The 18297-nt window shown below is 40.0% G+C and overlaps 1 protein-coding gene across 3 annotated transcripts in view; it reads left to right on the plus strand.

The window, feature by feature from the left end:
* Positions 1-217: 217 nt before the first annotated feature.
* The window catches only part of LOC131252970 (uncharacterized), a 29897-nt gene continuing 11817 nt past the window's right edge, over positions 218-18297 (plus strand). The window contains exons 1-5 of one of the 3 annotated variants that reach the window (XM_058253778.1): positions 218-555; positions 2418-2523; positions 11357-12558; positions 15317-15526; positions 16057-17020. In XM_058253778.1, coding sequence (XP_058109761.1) covers positions 337-555; positions 2418-2523; positions 11357-12558; positions 15317-15526; positions 16057-17020 — 2701 coding nt within the window. In that variant the 5' untranslated portion in view covers positions 218-336. The remainder of the gene's footprint in view (positions 556-2417; positions 2524-11356; positions 12559-15316; positions 15527-16056; positions 17021-18297) is intronic. The other 2 variants (XM_058253779.1, XM_058253780.1) reach the window with 2 other exon arrangements.

Consider the following 18297-nt stretch of genomic DNA (forward strand, 5'->3'; position numbering starts at 1 on the left):
TGGATGAAACACTTACATCATGATGGCAACAGAGCACCGAACATCAGTCATTGGCGGGTGGCAGGGGGAGCAGCCAATGCGTTTCCTTTCAGTAGCACACCGTACCTAACCGGTGCTGTGTGCTACAGTACGCAATCCGAGTCCATTGATCCTTCCCCTCCATCGATTAGTATGATATATCAAAGTCCCCTGGAGTACCGAAGTTTTTCACTATTCCCCCTTGCAATTTCTATTTGGCCAGAGCCAAACCGCCATTTTACTGCCCTAGGGAAGAATAAGAGAGAGAGAGAAAGTCAGAGAGAGAGAGAGAAACCCTAGAGAGGGGGCGAGAGAGGGATGGAGGAAGAGTTGAGAGCGAAGGCCATGGCCTCCATGTCCATCTCTGCAAAACCTAACAGCACTCCCAAAACCAACGACGACGTTGACGAAAAGCTCAAGAAGAGGGAGAAATCGTCTTCTTCTCAATCTCTCCATGCCAGAGAAGAAGGAGAGCTCTCCTCCGGGGAAGACGACGGCGCCGACGAAGAACGAGAAGTAGAAGCAGAAAAGAATCGGGTAATATTCCGTTTGATTCCTCTTCGGTTGTTGCGGAATCCGTTCCTTATTGCCGTAGTTTTCCGCCTGCGTTTCCCGGATTTCAGTTCTTTCAGCTGTTCTAACTCCATTGATCTTACTGTTTTCTCGTACTTCCTGGAATTTTCTGAGAGACATATACTTCTTTGAAATCTTAGTTGGCATGTATATTAGGGTTTGGGTGTTATTAGGCTTGATGCAGGTCGTTGAGGTGTAGTGTACATGGATGCCATGTTTTGACCGTCCGAATTGTGGGTCCCATTCTGGATGGGTCATAGTCTAAAATTCACCCCGATTCAAGATTTTTGGCGTTTGACTTTGACAGTTGAATTTGGACCGTAAGATGGCTGGTTGTAATCCAGTGAGGTGTAGCAGCACATCCACCACATGCATGGTGTTTGTATATCCAATATTGGACTGTTCAAATTGTGGGCCCTGATGTGGATGGAGCATATGCTGAAGATCACACTGATACGGCAGTCTTGGCATTTGATTTTGGTAGTTGAATTTGGGCAGCCGAGTGTTTTTTTTTTTTTTTTTTGAACTGATTATTCGGTTGTCATTGACAGGACAGCTAGGGTTGCCTCACTGGCGTGATTTTCATTCCATGCTCCACCTGGATTGGCATGTGTTGATGCCATGTGTGAGGTGGACATATTGCCGTAATTGAGTGAGGTGCATCTTGCATTATTGCCGCAATTGAGCGAGGTGCACCGTGCATGATTTTAACTTGCATAATTCTATTAACATATATATATTTTTATATGTTTTCTATTAACTGTTCCAAAAATTATATAATTCTATTAGCACTCTTTTGATTCTCTATCGTGATCTAATTCATTTGATTCAGATGGAATCTTGCTTTTCTCCTGGATATAATTTTGGACACTCGGTAGAACTGAATTTCAACAACTCAATCAAAAATTTGAAGACAATGGGCGAAATGGTGATGTGTGGGTGAATATATTGCTGCACTTGAGTGAAGTGCAGCTTGCATGATTTTAACTTTCACATATATTTATTGCATATTTCTATAGACACATTTATCGTACATCCCCATTAACTGTTCAAAATAAAATAACATATACGTATAGTAACATTCTTCTGATTCTATATCTTATTCTAATTCATTTGGTCCAGATGGAATCTTGCATTTCTCATGGACATAATTTGGACGCTCAGTAACACTGAATGTCAATAACTCAATCAAAAACAGAAAAGGGAATGGCCAAAATGCTGATGTGTGGGGTGAATATATTGCCACACTTGACTTGAGTGAGGTGCAGCTTGAATGATTTTAACTTTTCGCATATATCTATTGCATATTTCTATAAACACATATTTATTGTATATCTCTATTAACCATAAAAAAAAAAACTATATATTTCCATTGACATTCTTGTGATTCTGCCAAGTTTTATGACTGAACTTTTTTCTTTTGCAATATCTTGTTCTAATTCGTTTGATTCAGATGGAATCTTGGTTTTCTCACAGACATAATTTGGACGCTCAGTTGAACTGAAGTTCAATAACTCATTAAAAAAATGGACATGAAATGGCCAAAATGGTGATGTGGTCCTTTTAATTTATAACAATTATTGATAACTAATCCCTTGTTGCAGTTCTTTGTGTTTCAATTCAAGTTGGCTTGAAATGATTGGGAATTGTTATTTTGGGGGACACCTCATCATTACGATGGAGTGGGGCTGGCCCAAGTTTGGTCATTTCCACCATCAAATTAGAGTATTTGCAATTCAATCAAGTATCAATTGGCCTTGTTTTCTCGTATGTGATACTGGATCTATTTTTTTTTTTTAACCCAATCGATAATGATATTTTTGTAGGAAGTGCCTGTTCAGTCAGCCGGTTCTGCCTCTCTACTTACAGCTGAGCCCAATCATGTGGCTGCTGCTCATAGGAAAAAACATTTTCAAAGTTCAAGTGCCGGGGGTAGGTTTATTCGTGTGTTTTGATTGAAAGCATTCTTTGTATCATTTTGAATGTGATAATCATACCTACGATATCATGGTAAGAACTTAGATATATGTTTAAACAACAAAAATCTATCATTGTCCCAAAGAAATTTTGGTAAAAAAAGTTTTTTTTTTTTTCAAAAAATGCCTGGCCTGAAAAATACAAATATAAATTAAAATCCAGCAGCAATGATAGATTCAAGTTTAAAAAAACTTAGATTTGCCTAGATCTAACATTCGATTCATTTTCCTAAACTTTGAAAAAAATAAAAATTTCAGCAAATGTCCAAAAAATGGTCTGAAAATACTGTTAAATTCTTAGTTCTTTTTAATGAAATGCATCTGTGAGATATGTAGATCTATAGTATGAAAACACTTTTTATGCATCATTTTTTTGCTTTGTTTTTGATGATGTCATGATGCAGGATGAATGTTGTCTAAGCTAAAGTGATAAATGACATCAATTTCCAGATTACTACAATTAAATCAAGCATTAAAAAACACTTACTATACCACAAATCAGAAAAAAATCAGATTTAACTAGCTAAATTCTAACCACAATTATCATCCCACCATTCATAATCAATATAAAACTATGAAAGATTGGTTCCACGAGATGTGGGAATCCCGTTCTAGTATAAGATAGTCCCAACACTCAACTAGATTGATGATTTCAAGTCTTGGATACAATTTGAGGCTAAGGGTTGAAAATAGGAAACCTAGGGTTAGGATTTAGGGAAAGATTAGGGTTTCAAAGAGGGATGTTCTAGGGCATTAGGGTTAGGTTTAATAAGAGAAACAAAGCAAAAACAAAGGGGAAGTGGCTGTCCACGTGGGCAACCTTGCACGCCAGTGCGTGCGTGTGCACATGTGTACGACCACGGGAAAGGGTGCACGGCTTAGAGTTTTGGATGTGCGTTTTGAGGATTGAGGAGAAGAAAGGATGAAGAAATAGAGAAAAGAGATGAGGTTTAGGGTTTGAATAGGAAAAGAGGGAGAAGGATTGTGACTTACTTTTGAAAAAGAAGAATTGATAAATGAGGATCACCTGATGCAGGACAATTAGCCACTTGATCTAAAAGCTCGAACTGATAGAGCATGGAGAAATAAGCCTTTTATCTCATATCCCAGGCCCCACATTGCATGGGTTAGGACCTTGGCCGAACCCCCCCTTCGTGGTCCCCACATTACATGAGTACCACCTCACACGAGCCACCTACCTCACATGGGCCACCTACCCCGAGTGTGCCCCTGTCACGGTGTACCGTAAAGGCCGTTACGTAAAGGTAACGGTGGCAACCGTTACATGTTACGGGGTCGTAATGGTCGTAACAACCGTTATGGAAAATGACCTGTAATTTCCGTTAATGACATATTACATCTTCTATAAAGGCCATAATAGTCCCGTAATGGTCTATTACGGGACATATATATGTTTTTCATACTTTTTAATTGACATTGCGGGGAAGATACAGGTTTTTTAAGGGTTTTTTCAATAAATAAAAAAAATAAAAAAGAGAGACCGTAACGGCCGTTACGGAGCCGTAATAGCCATTATGCCACGTATCGTAAAGGTAACAGTAGTGGCTGTTACGGCCACCGTTACCGTTATGGAACACCTTAGCCCCTGTATCCTAGGGGTCACCCCACTCGAGCCTGGTGTAAAAATGCCCCAGCATTAATCACCTCTGAAGAGGAGTCTCGAACACGAGACCTCCCACTCTGATACCACTTTGATGCAGGACAATTAGCCACTTGCTCTAAAAGCTCGAATTGATAAAGCATAACGAATTAATCCCTTTATCTCATAGCCTAGGCCCCACATCGCGTGGGTTAGGACCTCGACCGAACCCCCTCATGGGCCCCACGTCACATGAGTACCGCCTCACATGAGCCACTCGCCTCACACAAGCCACCCGCCTCACACGAGCCACCTGCGTCACACGGGCTGCCCACCCCAAGTGTGCCCTTGCATCTCACAGGCCACCCACTCGAGCTTGGTGTGAAAATGCCCCTGCATTATCACCCTCGAGGCATCGCACCTCCTCTTCAATCCCTGGATGTCTAGATCTTCACCTGCGAATCTCATGCAAGGGGGAGAAAAGAGAACAGAAGAGTTTTTTTCTTCAATATTCTTGGGCTAGGGTGTGGACGTCCCATCCCCCCCTCTTATTTATAATCTCCAAAAGAAAAATTTACAATAATGCCCTTAGTAATAAAAAATGTGCAAATTTAAAAATAATGAATCCAAAGCATCAAATCCCATTCCAAACCATCAATCACGTCTAACATTAAGTAAACATAAAAACGACTACAACTAGGGACCCATGCAGTCCAAAATCTAAGTAGAACAACAGTCCAATGGCCCACAAATGATGATTTGACGGTCAAATGGGCCAACGGTCGCAATCCAACGGTCGAATTCTCTTATAATAGCAACGCACATGCATCTTCCCAGTATGAGGTCTTCGAGATGCATGGTCCATGCATGTGGGGTCTTTATAATGGCCCGCTAGGCCCCATATAAATGCTGTCCATCCATAACGAATTGGGGCTGTCGTCTGGGCCCTCCTCTGGTAGACCCTATATGATAGTTCGATGTCCTCATCAATCCTCCCTGGCTGAGAAAGATTCGCCTTTGGCGAAGCAAAACTACGGAACCGCTCGAGAAGGTTATGACCTAATCTCTGAAACTCTTGCCTTTGTGATCTATGTGCTATTTGATGCCGATATGTCCTTTCATTTAACAAGGATTTTTTGGAATCCTCCTTGCCTCCTAGAAACCACGTGGTGATCCAATGCATCCTCAATCTTATCTCTTCTTGTAGGTTAGGATGGTAGAGAAGGTAAATAATGGAATAATGGGTCAGGCAAATGCCAATGACTAGGGGACAAATTTGGTATATTCAGGTTTGTATGAGGGCTAGTGGGTGCAGTAACAGGTCCATAACAAGAAACTAAGTCTTCTATGTTGAACGTGGAACAAATGCCTATGCTGGATCGGATGTCCACCACATATGCATTAATGCCCATTCTTTGCAAAATTTTATAAGGACTTGCTGATGCAGGACGGCCTAATCTAACCCTAAATGAATGTGGTATTTGAAAGTGGCAGATTTAATCTTTAACAACAAATAAAAAAAAAATCAGCTTTATACATCATAAACACAAGGAAATAGGGAGAATTCAACAATGATCATGGCCATCCATCACAACCATGTTGTATTGAACCTTAAAATATGAATTTAGTCGAATACGGCGAAAGATAGGACTTTCGTCTTATAATAGGTCCGTCTAACGATTCAATTGGATTTTCTAATCTAGGAAATAAGAATTTTCTGGATTGGAAAATCTGAAAAATTCAAAAAAAAAATTGATGGTTCTTCAAATCTAAGGCCTCAGGTGATGAGATTTGAAGAAGGTCAAAATATGTAAATGTGAGGATGAAAATCTTCCAAGATCTAAATATTTGGGTTGAAAAGAAAATGGATCGGCTTCTAGATCTAGAGAATTTAGAAGAAAATGAAGAAAAATGGCTTAAAGAAGAGGATACCTTGAGAAAAGAAAGAAGGAGAGAGAAGAAGAAGATGAGAAATCACTTCCCTGGGCCTCACGCCCTCTTCTAATCACTAGAAGTCGAAGACGGGATCGTCTGGTCTTGAAGAAGCAAGACTCACTTTCTTTTTATAAACATAACATATCACTCTTAGGTTTATGGCAAAACACTCTTATAAATTCGTAATTACACTAAATGACCAAAATATCCCAATTAAAAAAAGTTTCAAAAAAAGAAATTTGCACAAAAAATTGTGCGCACGCTTTCTCAAAACTCAAATAAATAAAATATTAATAAGATAAACTCAAATCCAAGATGCCCAATGGGCCCTAATGATAGCGCAATGAAAGTGGGCCACGACAATTCAACGGTCCGATCACACCATCGTCGTACGGTCTAAATATCTCATTCAAGCAACTTACATATGTTACGAACATATGTGTAAGGTCTTCAACCTTTAGAGACCCGATCTGTACCCGTCATCTAACCACATTGACACGGGTAACGCACGCCTCCTGCGTTGATATACTTTGAATGGTGTGTCCGCATCAACTCTCCTTGCTGAGAAGAGCTCGACTCTGGCGAGATAAAACTCTTGTGTCTTTTTAGCAAATATGGATCTAGCCTCTGCAACTCCACTTATGTCAACCACGTATAGTCGGATGATGGTCTGTTCTTCCACTTCATCAAGTACCTTTGAAATCCTCCGTCTCGAATGAAAACAATTTACTCATCCACAATTCCTTCAATTTCTTTTCTTTGCTCATGTATAATAGGCATAGGTGGTGTAGGTTGGGAAAAAAGTTTAGAAATTGGCCAATGGTTTTGAACAAAATTAAGGTCTATAGGATGACTTGAACAAGGCATTAGATCCTCCACATTGAATGTTGAACTAATCGCCATGCGAGGTGGAAGATCTATCACATATGCATTGTATCCAATCTTTTTCAGAATCTTAAATGGTCCAGCACTGCGTGCTTGTTACTTCTTAACGATACTTTGTGGGAACCGTTCTAGCCTTATCCTAACCATTATATAATCACCCTCATTAAACTCTTGAATTCTATGATGTAATTTAGCTGGAATTTTGCATTGCTCATTACTAGCACTTATTTGCCTCCTAATCTCTGTACGCAACTCATGAATGTGATGGGAAAATGCATCAGCTGACTCTGAGGGCCTCTGGGTGACTGACATAGGTAACAAATCTATGGGCAATCTAGGTTTGTAACCACTAACAATCTTGAATGGACTCATACTTATAGACCTATTAACTGAATTGTTATATGCAAACTCGGCGACAGGTAGGACTAAGTCCCAAGTTTTAATGTGTTCACCCACTAAACATCGTAGTAGATTTCTTAGACTTCGATTCACAACCTTAGTTTGGCCATTAGTTTGAGGATGGTAAATAGATGAGAACTGGAGTCTCGTGCTCATCATGTGCCATACTGTCTTCCAAAAACAACCAGTATATTAGACATCCCTGTCAGACACTATGGTCTTAGGGAAACCATGTAATCGAACCACCCCCTCAAAGAAAATCTTGGCTATGTTGGACGCATTTGAGGTTTTTGAACATGGGAGAAAGTGGACCATTTTTGAGAAATGGTCCAAGACCACAAAAATGAAATCGTGCTTTTTAATTGTCTTGGGAAGCCCAAGCACGAAATCCATACTGATGTCTTGCCACAGTGCATGGGGCACTGATAATGGCGTGTACAATCCAGTATTTCGCTTCTTCTATTTTGCCAATTGACATGTTCGACATTGCCTTAAAATTTTGGCTACGTGTCGCTTGAGACTTGGCCAATAAAATTGATCTTCCACTAGGGCGATGGCCTTATCTCTATCAAAATGGCCAACTATACCTCTAGCATGAAGCTCCCAAATAAGGAAATCCCAGAGGGAAGGGTGGGGAATATAAAGTCGGTCTCTTTTGAAAAGGAAGCCATCTTTGAGTACAAACTCACCCGAACTATGCTGGTCACTTAAGAGTGACATGTGTGTTTCTCCAAAATCTGGACACATGGGATACTCGTCTTTCAATTGCTCAAACCCGACAACTTCTACACTCAATGAGTTGAGCAATGCCACTCTCCTACTAAGGGCATTAGCTGGTTTGTTCTTGATCCCGGCTTTATGTTCCAGGACAAATGAATATTCCTGAAGAAATGCTACCCACTTGGCATGCCTTGGGTTGAGCTTCTTTTGAGAATTCAAATATATCAAAGCATCGTGATCAAAAAACAAGAGAAATTCTTGCAGTAGAAGACAATGACGCCAATGATGTAGTGATTACACTATCGCATAAAATTCTTTGTCATAGGTGGAATACTTTTGTTTCGCTTCATTCAGTTTCTCACTGAAAAAGCAACTGGTTGACCCTCTTGGCTCAATACTCATATACCTACGCCTGAAGCATCACACGTTATTTTAAAAACTTTAGAAAAATCTGGAAGATGCATGATAGGAGTCTTTATCATCTTGCCCTTAATATCTTTGAATGCCTTAGTTGCAGCAGTAGACCATATGAACTCATCCCTTTTAATGCAATTAGTAATCCGAGCCATAATAGTGCTAAATCCTCGGATGAACCGGCGATAAAATGTGGCTAAGCCACAAAAGCTTTTCACATCATGTATATTCCGCGGTTAAGGCCAATCAACTATGGCCTTGACTTTTTTTGGATCTGCTCGCGTCCCTACAGACGACACGGGGAACCCTAAGAAGACAACCCTATCAGACATGAACGAACATTTTTTAAGGTTCGCACATAACCTCTCCGCCCCAAAGACACTACAAACCTGCCTCAAGTGGTCGAGATGCAGCTCTTTAGTGGTACTATATATAAGTATGTCATCAAAATAAACCACTAAGAACTTCCCAATGAAGGGTCTCAAAACCAGGGTCATCATACGCATAAAAGTACTGGGTGCATTAGTCAAGCCAAAGGGCATGACCAACCAACCACTCGTACAACCCATCATTCGTTTTGAAGGCTGTCTTCCACTAAGAACTTCCCAATGACGATCTCATGGTGTATGTTGTTTGTATGTGACATAGTTTTAATTGACAAGATTAGGGGAGGGTGTGAAAGCAAAGCTAGATTTATGCAGGGATGCTTTAGAATCTAAATGATTTAAAATTAGTCAAACTTCAAATATGGAGTGCAATTTCGGCAAACTATAGGAGTGAAAACGAGGAAGTAGTTAAGATTTCTGACCAAGAAGTTTCCCAAAATGGACCACTTTCGATACCTAGGGTCAATAATCCATGAGAGTGGAGAGATTGAGAAGGATGTTCCCGATAGAATTCAAGATAGGAGGAAGAAATGGAAATGTGCCTCTGGACTTTTATGTGATCGTCGTGTACCACTTAAACTAAAGGGGAATTTTTTTTTTTTTTTAAAGGATAGCTATAAGACCAGCCATGCTTTATGGGTTAGAATGTTGGGCAGTTGAGGGACAACATGTTCATAGGATGCGCATGGCTGAACTGATGATGTTGAGATGGTTTGTTCATGTGCAGTAGAGACTAAGAACTGCACCGGTTAGGAGTGAGTTGGTACAAATTGAAGGCTCTATAAGGGCCAAGAGAAAGGCCCAAAAGGACGTGGATGGAAGTAGTAAGAAAAAGGCTTGATGACCTATGGTTTAATTGAAGGTCTGGCCCTTGAGAGGGTGGAATGTTGGCGCATGATTCATGTAGCCGATCCCAATTAATTGGGATAAGGCTTAGATGATGATGGTGTTGATTCTTGTACCCATTGTAGGGGAAGTGACCTGGTCACAGCAACAACATAGGCATGAGCAAATGGTGTGGACACATGAGTGAATAATTATGTGCAACAGATCCTTTTTTTGTTCTGCAGTATTTCGGTCGGCTGTTAACTGACCTGTTGTAGGTGAGTAAGTGCATTGATGTTTATTTCAGACTTTTTGTACATCTCATGTAGCAAATTTGAGAGATGTTTTCTCAAGATACTTATTCATGCATCCAAAATGATCTTTAATTCATGCAAATGGGGTTTTTTGACTGGTCGTGGTTATAATAATTTATTTTGCTGCCCTTACAAATTCTTTCATTGTGGCCTTCTATGGCGAAGCCACTGTTAACCAGTGTTTTAAATAGCGAATAGTGTGTAGCGTAGCCTTCACCCCTCTGAAGCGTGAGGTGTAAGCTTCATCGCATATAGCGTACTTCTAAATTTTTAATCAAGGTTGCACTTGGCTGCACCAATTTCACAATATTCTGCACCAAATTTGATTGATCAATAATAAAATTTAACAAAATTTTATGATATTTGCTGCAACCAAACACAATGTAAAGAAATAGCAAGAGGTACTGATCAATAAAAGTGAAGAAAGAGCAACAAAACTGATTTAAAACTGTTTGATATACTATTTTACTAAAAGCATTGAAAAGATTAACGGATTTTCATTGAAATGTAACAAATCATTAAAAACATTAATTGATCTTAATGTTATAGTGAAAAATAACTTATAATGTGGGCTATCTAGCGTGTCGTGTAGTCTGTAGCATGTAGTGTATGCAAATTAATCATGTAGCGTAGGCTACATGCAACTTAAGCTATTTTCATGAACTATGTAATGGTAAGGCTAAGCTATGCTACGTAGTGTAAGCTACACGCTACATAGTATAGCTATGTAAAACACAGTGTCAACTCTCATCAGCATCATGCAAGAATAGGATGTTTTGCAACAATGTTGAAATGTCTAATGAAACCTTTCAAAAGGTCAGAAGGATAGGGATCAGCTGGATGGAGGATCAAAAACTTTTGTAGGGTGTTGATTAATTTTGATTGGAGAATGTTGGGGAAAGATGTCATCTTCGTAACTGGAGTGATTATTCCTGATCATGTATCCCTTTTGTTTCTGTCTTGCAAGTTGTTTTGTTTCATGCCCTTTGCTGAAAAAAAGTTGTTTTGTTTCACTTTAATAACATCTTTATCATTAAAAGAAATTCTGTACCTTGCAAATGCAAACATTTTCACCTTTAGTGGAATCTACTTTTAAGCAGGTCTAACTCCATAATTTAAAAAATTTGCCTTTGAGGTTTCTTTCACAATTTCACACTTCTTCTAGCAGCTTTGCAAGATCTAAGTTATTCAAGCAATGGAAGGATCTCCACTGCATGCTCCAATTCTGATTTTAGACAAGATGTGATGTGATGCCTGAAGTTGTTGTCGATATAGTGAAACCTCCTGACAGCCTTTTCCTTTTGCTATCAGGAAAACATCTTCCTGCAAATGGTCTTGCAAGCCGTGTTGATTCTCATCATCCAACATCTACTGCACGAAACTACAGCAAGCACTTTGAGATGAATCCAATGGTTTCTAGATCTAATAATCATCAGGTTCCTGGCTGGCAATTGCGTTCTGAGGCAGATCGTAACCTTGTTATTAGGTTTTCTGATGACGATGACTCCGGAAGTGACTCTGAAGAGCATAAATCAGAAAGTGCCTCAGAAAGGAGAGGTACTACACCTAGAGTGGATGCGGATAAAATACCAGCAGCTTCAACACAACTGAAAACAAAAAACTTGCAACGGCCTCCAACTACCCAAACAGAAAAGCTGAAGAAAGTCTCCTTGAATCACTCAGTCATCTCATCTATTGCCAGAATCCATGGACCCAATTTCAGGGGTACTGGAACTTATTTGTCAATTGAGCGGGAGTCCCGCATTCAAAGGAATGAATCCCTCAATAAGGCTTCGACTAGCCGGGAGCCTAGATGTGTCCAAGGTGCAAAATCAACAGATAGTGAGCTGGAAATCCTGCGGCGGAAAATTGCTTTACGTGAAAATGAACTAAAGCTTCAACGCAAATCTATGCCTCAACGCAAGGAAAAAGTTTCAGGTTCATATGCGGACTATCATGGCACGCATGCAGAAACTGATGCAGACAAGTTGTGCAGACCAGCTTCTGTTAATACTGTAGAATTAGCTATCGATGAGCAGGAGAAGAATTGTTTGAAACTCGTCGAACATTCTCACACCCCGCCCAACTCGGATGGCCAACTACAAACTCCAGTACATGCTAAGGAATTTACTTCAGAATTGAAAGAGCAAGTAATGGAAAATGTGCGTGCCAAAGACATTCCTATGAGCACAACACATCCAAGAGTCAATAAACGGCAAGGGAAATATGATGAACGGGTTCCTCTTTCATCTGGTGATCTTGTTGAAACTAAGCAGGGAGACTCTCCCATATCTTTTGTTGGAACCACATTATCTACACCCAATTTTGGGGTGCCTTCTAAAGAACATAATAATAGTTTATGTGGTGCCGGCATATCTGGAAATTGCAGTCAGAAAGACAACAGTCATGGGTTGGTGGATGCATCTAGGTTGTTAAACAGAAGCTCAACGTTAGTGCAGTCGGCATCCAATGCAGAGGATGGAGTGCTTGAGATGCCTCCCGCAAAGAAATTTGTAAGTGCTTCCATGGTTCTTTTGTCTTATCTGACAATTTTTAACTTAGTTTTGTAGTGGTTATAGTGAGAGATTTCCCTAGCCTACACACCTCCACATTTGGCTGCATATGAAACATCATAATGATGATATAATATGGGCCCTATTGTGTAGATGTCCTGGAAACAGCATGGTCAACTCATCAGGTTGATTGCACATGTACAAAAAGAATTGGTGATCTAGAAACAATTACTAGGGTCCATGCCAAATTAGAAGCGTGGCCTTCGTGATGAGTGGACCACCCTGATTTTTGTTCCAGGTCATCTATATAACATTACTAACTTGAATCCATGAGTCGAATGGGCCAATCAGGACTTGTTGGTATGTAGGCTTTCAAATCTCTCTCTCTCTCTCTGTTTTTTTTTTTTGCATTGTGCTGTTTCTTAGTTTTGATAATCAGGATTTGGAGTAATCTTCACTCATAATGGCAGTTGCATATTCAGTCTCCTCTCTTCTGTCTTCTCTCCTGCATTGCAAAGGTTGTGTTGAATGGATAGTTCAAGATCTCGATAACTTGACTTGAAACTTGGCTGAGTCAATTCGACTTGACTAGGTTCTCGGATGAGTTGTCCTGTGGACTTGGTTTGTACCAGATTCAGCCCGAGATTCGCCTGACTCGCCCTTGACTTGGTTGACCCAATGAGTCAGAGAACACGGCCAAATCATAACTCCAAAAATCCAGTTATAACGAAAAAAGTTATTTGCATCTTTTACACCGTACACATAACAACATGATATGAATAGCTTAGATCTAATCTACCTAAGCATCATCTAGACTCTTCCTTCTTTGTGGATGGCTCATATCTCGTATAAATGATAATTTTTCATGTCAAAAAACACTGGCGCTCTGTTTTCAACCATTTCCATCCTTCTTTTTTCTTTTTAAATTTCATTAATTTGTGTGTTTGTGGGTTTGGTCGAGGGAAGAAGAGCATAAAATCTGAAAGAGAGGTGTTATTTGATATTCTTGTGGAGTATGAAGGTTGCTACATAGGCAATCAGAACCTGCACACGTGGAATACATTTGCTCAAACGAACCAAACTAAATGTTGGAAATCACTGTTGATTAGATAGTCCCAAAAATAGATTGAGTGAACAATCCTAACCCCTGATTCGTGAACATTTTTTCTTTGAAAAGGGACCATTGGATGTTTTTCATTTTAAAATGCACAGCAATCTGTTAGTTATATAATGAAATAAGTCCGATTTTTTGGTGATGACTGATGAGGCATGTAAACTTGGAACCATTGTTTGGATAGTTTAAATTGAGTTAACTGTATGCCATAGGGGTGCAGCTTAGGTGGGTTGGGTCGGGTTGAGGGTCAACCAGAGCCTGATCCGACGTCAAGAGGACCCGACCCGATCCAAATTCCAACCAGAGGTGGGCAACTCGAACCCAACTTGAATTCCTCAACACTAGATCCAACATGACCAAAATACATGCGACTATTCCCAACTCGACCTAACCCGACCCAAAAATTTGCTCAAACCAAACCCAATCCAATTCCAAATCGGGTTGTTCTTCCAACCTGAACCCAACCTGAGGACCTTTTCAACCTGACCCAACCCAACCTGAACTCGGGTTGGGTCAATTGGGTTTGAGTTGACCCAAACCCAAGTTGCAGCCGTAGTATGCCACGTGCATGCAATCTCTTAGTGATTTCCAATGCCTATGTATCATCCTCTTCAGAGTATGAAATAGAAGGGGACTAAGAAAATGCCATCTTTTTTCTATCCTTACAAAATGGATTAGGCCACTCCAGGATGCTTTTGATTAAATTTAACAGTTGTTCAAGAGGCAATCTGGGTTTGAGTGGAGGCGGTGGTATGCTTAGAGATCACAATGGTGATTGCGTTTTTGCTCTTCTCATTATTGTGAGATTTTCTCTAATTCAGTAGCTAAAGTTACATGATTACATCTCTATTGGATGGTCTGGAATTTTTCTGGTGTAATGCCTATAAGGCGTGACTGAAAGTGATTCAAAGATGCATGTGGATGTGTCAAAAGGATCGTGAAATTCCTTGGTCCATTTGGTATTTGGTTGGTACAAATTCTAAAGCTCATGCATTTTTTGGAGGCTGAAGTATCTCACGTTTTCAGGGGAGTGCAGTCAGGCAGCTGTCACTTTAGTCAATCATGCTAGTGGTACTTTTGAAGATCATTTCCCCCCCAATCAGATTGGTCTCCCCTTATGCTGATCAGGTGTTTTTTTATGGACAAGTTGGGTCTAGGTGATATTAGATTAAACTAATGTCTGTTTCTTTGAAGGGCCTGGGCCTGAAAACTATGTTTCAAGAGAACAAGAGATGTTTGTGGTACAATGTCCTGTAATGATTGTTATATGATTTTCAAATTTTGTCAATTGATTACTTTTTTATTTTATGCTACCAGTAAGTGGTTGTTATTAGAACCATGTACGCGTTCTTTTTAAATTTCCGTTCATTTTCCTTCTGACAGAAATTTTTTGATGTTAATGTTAGTATTATATTTTATTTGTTGATATATTTATTTTTATTAAGACTTGGTTGTCTATGGAAGGGCCCCCATGCCTTGACTTTTGGAATTTACTGTGCTGGACACTTGGATCCTTGGCACCAATGCTATGTGTCTAGGCAACGCTGCTTTTAAAACTACAGTATAACCAGTTGAAAATGGTATTGGGTGTTCAACACTGTTTATTACTTTTTATTCATCCTTTTGTCCTTCTGATATTGACAGTGCTCTGAAATGTCAAAGCATCGCAGTATAGTTCGGGGAACTCATGCATCTAGTTTCTCCCCAGACAAAGCATCATCTCAGCATAATTTAGTGAACAACAGCGAGCACAATGAAATCATATCTCACAATGGGATACAGCCGCACACAGCTTCTAATATTTTTGATGAGTGTTCAAATCATGTTCAGGAGACCACACTGGCTACTTTTGATGTAAGTCCATTTGTTTACGAGGTCATCATTGCTTTGTTACCTCTCTCTCTCTCTCTCTCTCCATATATATATATATATATATAGCAGAACGCTCACCTGCGAACCAGTTCGTACGGACTACATACGAACTTTTTTGAGAACTCATCATATCTGATGAGTCTCGAAAATCTGAACAGTCCACATGAAGTAGAACCTCATGAAACCCCATGGTACCAATTTTTTTTTTGAACCAAAACTTCGGTGGGCCATGAAAAATGCAAACAGTTTCTTCCCTTGATTTGAATTTCTCCTTGCTATGGCCCACCAGAATCTTAGATCAGGGTGAAAATTCACCCCATGAGGTTTCACGGGATTCCGCATCTTATGGACCGTTCGGATTCGACACCCATGACACGTGTGCAAAGGTGCGCACGTGCGTAGGTGTGTGGGTGAGCATGCCTCTCTCTCTCTCTCTCTCTCTATATATATATATATATATATATAATTCTGTTGGGTTTTCTGGCTAAGTTATTATTTGTGCTGCATGAAAGGCATCTCTACAGAGTGGAAGCCTCATGAATTATTTGAATCAGTGGAATGCTGAGGGGCGGAACAGCATGGATGTACAGAATCTGGCGAAGATGGAGGAGTTGTTGGACAAGGAGTTAGAGGAAGCACAGGAGCTCAGGCGTAGGTGTGAGCTTGAAGAAAGATCTGCACTGAAAGCTTATCGAAGTGCACAGAGGGCTTTGGTCGATTCTAATGAGAGATGTAGTTACCTATATCAAAAAAGAGAGTTGTTTTCAGCCCAATTTCGAGCTCTTGCAATGGAGAATTCCGGTTCTCTGTGGTCTTCTAGGTGGCATGGGGAAACTGGGCTAGATTCCATAAAAAATGTACCAAAAGCTAATGTTAATCTGCTACCTCATTTAAGTTGTCAGCTGCCTGCTGATCCTGAGGTTATGGATCAGGAGATCCGTGAATCTAACACGCAACTTATTGATGGTGCTCCCCATAATAAATCTTACCAGCGTACATACAGACACATTTTAGGGTCTGAGCCTTGTAGCGAACCTGATGCCAGTACGTCAGAGCAATTACCTCATAAGGACAGTAGTGCTATGGATGGATTCTTCTCTCCTTCCAATCTTCCTGATGTGTCTGCAGATGAAGATGAAGCTGTTGAATCCATACTAGCCTGTGCAGAAAATGTGGAAAAACTTGAAGAAAGGGCAGTGGCCATGAACGAGGAATTAGAAGGAAAATCATACGTTGAGACTGTTCAGGATACCGAACTTGTTGAAGCTTCCTTGAGGTCTGAACTGTTTGCACGGTTAGGCATGAGAACTTTGCCTAAGAACAGTGACATGGTTTTTAACAGGGAGCATAATGTGGACAAAATAGCTGACAATGATGTTGAGAGTAGGGAAACACATATGAGCATGGGGAAGCTATCTGCAATTTCTGACCAGCAACCTGTGGTGGAAGAGAAAAACCAAATGGCTGACATGGAAGGTAATTTCTCTTACTTGATCTGTGTCCTGCAATTTGGCATTTGGTTTTGATTGTCAAGTTTCTTGTTAGTACTATAATCTCAAATCTTAGTTTAAGGGCATACCAGATTGTTGGTATCGTTCTTGTTCGATGGTAATTTTCAACTTCCTGGGTTCTTTTTTATGTGTTCAAGGATTCCCCCCCCCCCCCAAAAAAAAGAAAAAAAAAAAAAGAATGAAAATGAAAATGAAAATGAAAAAAAAATGAATATATAATTGTAAGCTCTGACTGAACATAAATTTGGATGCATAGACTTGTTATTTCTCATTGTCTTTATATTGTATAACTGGATGCTAAATTAGGGTGTTATTGGAAACTTTGGAAGCAAACAATTAAATTAAAGATTTTCATTCCAATCACAATATTCTGTGTATCAATTGTTTTTGTTACTCCATTCTCTTTGAATGAAGATTTCATTCTTGGTTGAAGTCTTTATGTGGGGAAAATGTCAGGTTTAGCACAGGGGATGGATTGAGGATATGCTTTTGGGAAGATTTGTGGTGCTTGCAGTTGCCTCTTTGTGATATGTTTTCCGTTTTATTTAGAATTGCAGGAAAAAAGGCCTTCGGTTATTCATTCTTTCATCGTGTGGGCAATAGGATAGTTTGAGACCGCATTTTTGGAGAATCCTCTGAGGCAGTGAGATCAATAGTTTTGCTTCTCTCTTCATGATTCTGGGTAGCGTGTATATTCCAAGATTGGGTGTCGATAATATGTTTGTTCACTCTGAGGTTGTGTCCAAGGTATAGGGCAGCTTTGCTTCACAAGTTTTGGATAGCCTGGGTGCTACCAAAAGTGGTCCGGGATGTCATAGGAAGCTGGTCAGCAATGGCCTGTGGTCCAACAGGCAGACTTTTATTGGACATGTTGGTGTTCATGGGGTTATGATCGATATGGCTTGGGCAGAACAGCAGAATCTTTTGTGGAAAATCATGTTTGGTTCGTTCATTGTTTGATAAAATCCACTGGTTGATCAAATGTGGTGGAAGGCTGATTTGAGTTTGAAAGGGTTAATCAGTCAGCTGGACTCAAATTGGGATGTGGGCATTTTGATGTTTAGCTTGAAATTGGCAAAGGCAAAATCTGTTTGGCTTGCCCATATGGTTTTGGAAGACATTTTATGGCCATATTGTAACCATATTGTTAATGCCCGTTATGCGATACGAGGTAGAACTAGTTTGTTATGAAAGAAAGGTCTTTATCTGTCCATATTGGCCGATAAAGCCTGATACACCTTG

The sequence above is a fragment of the Magnolia sinica genome, chromosome 8 (genome assembly GCF_029962835.1).
Source record: "Magnolia sinica isolate HGM2019 chromosome 8, MsV1, whole genome shotgun sequence".
NCBI classification, from domain to species: domain Eukaryota; kingdom Viridiplantae; phylum Streptophyta; class Magnoliopsida; order Magnoliales; family Magnoliaceae; genus Magnolia; species Magnolia sinica.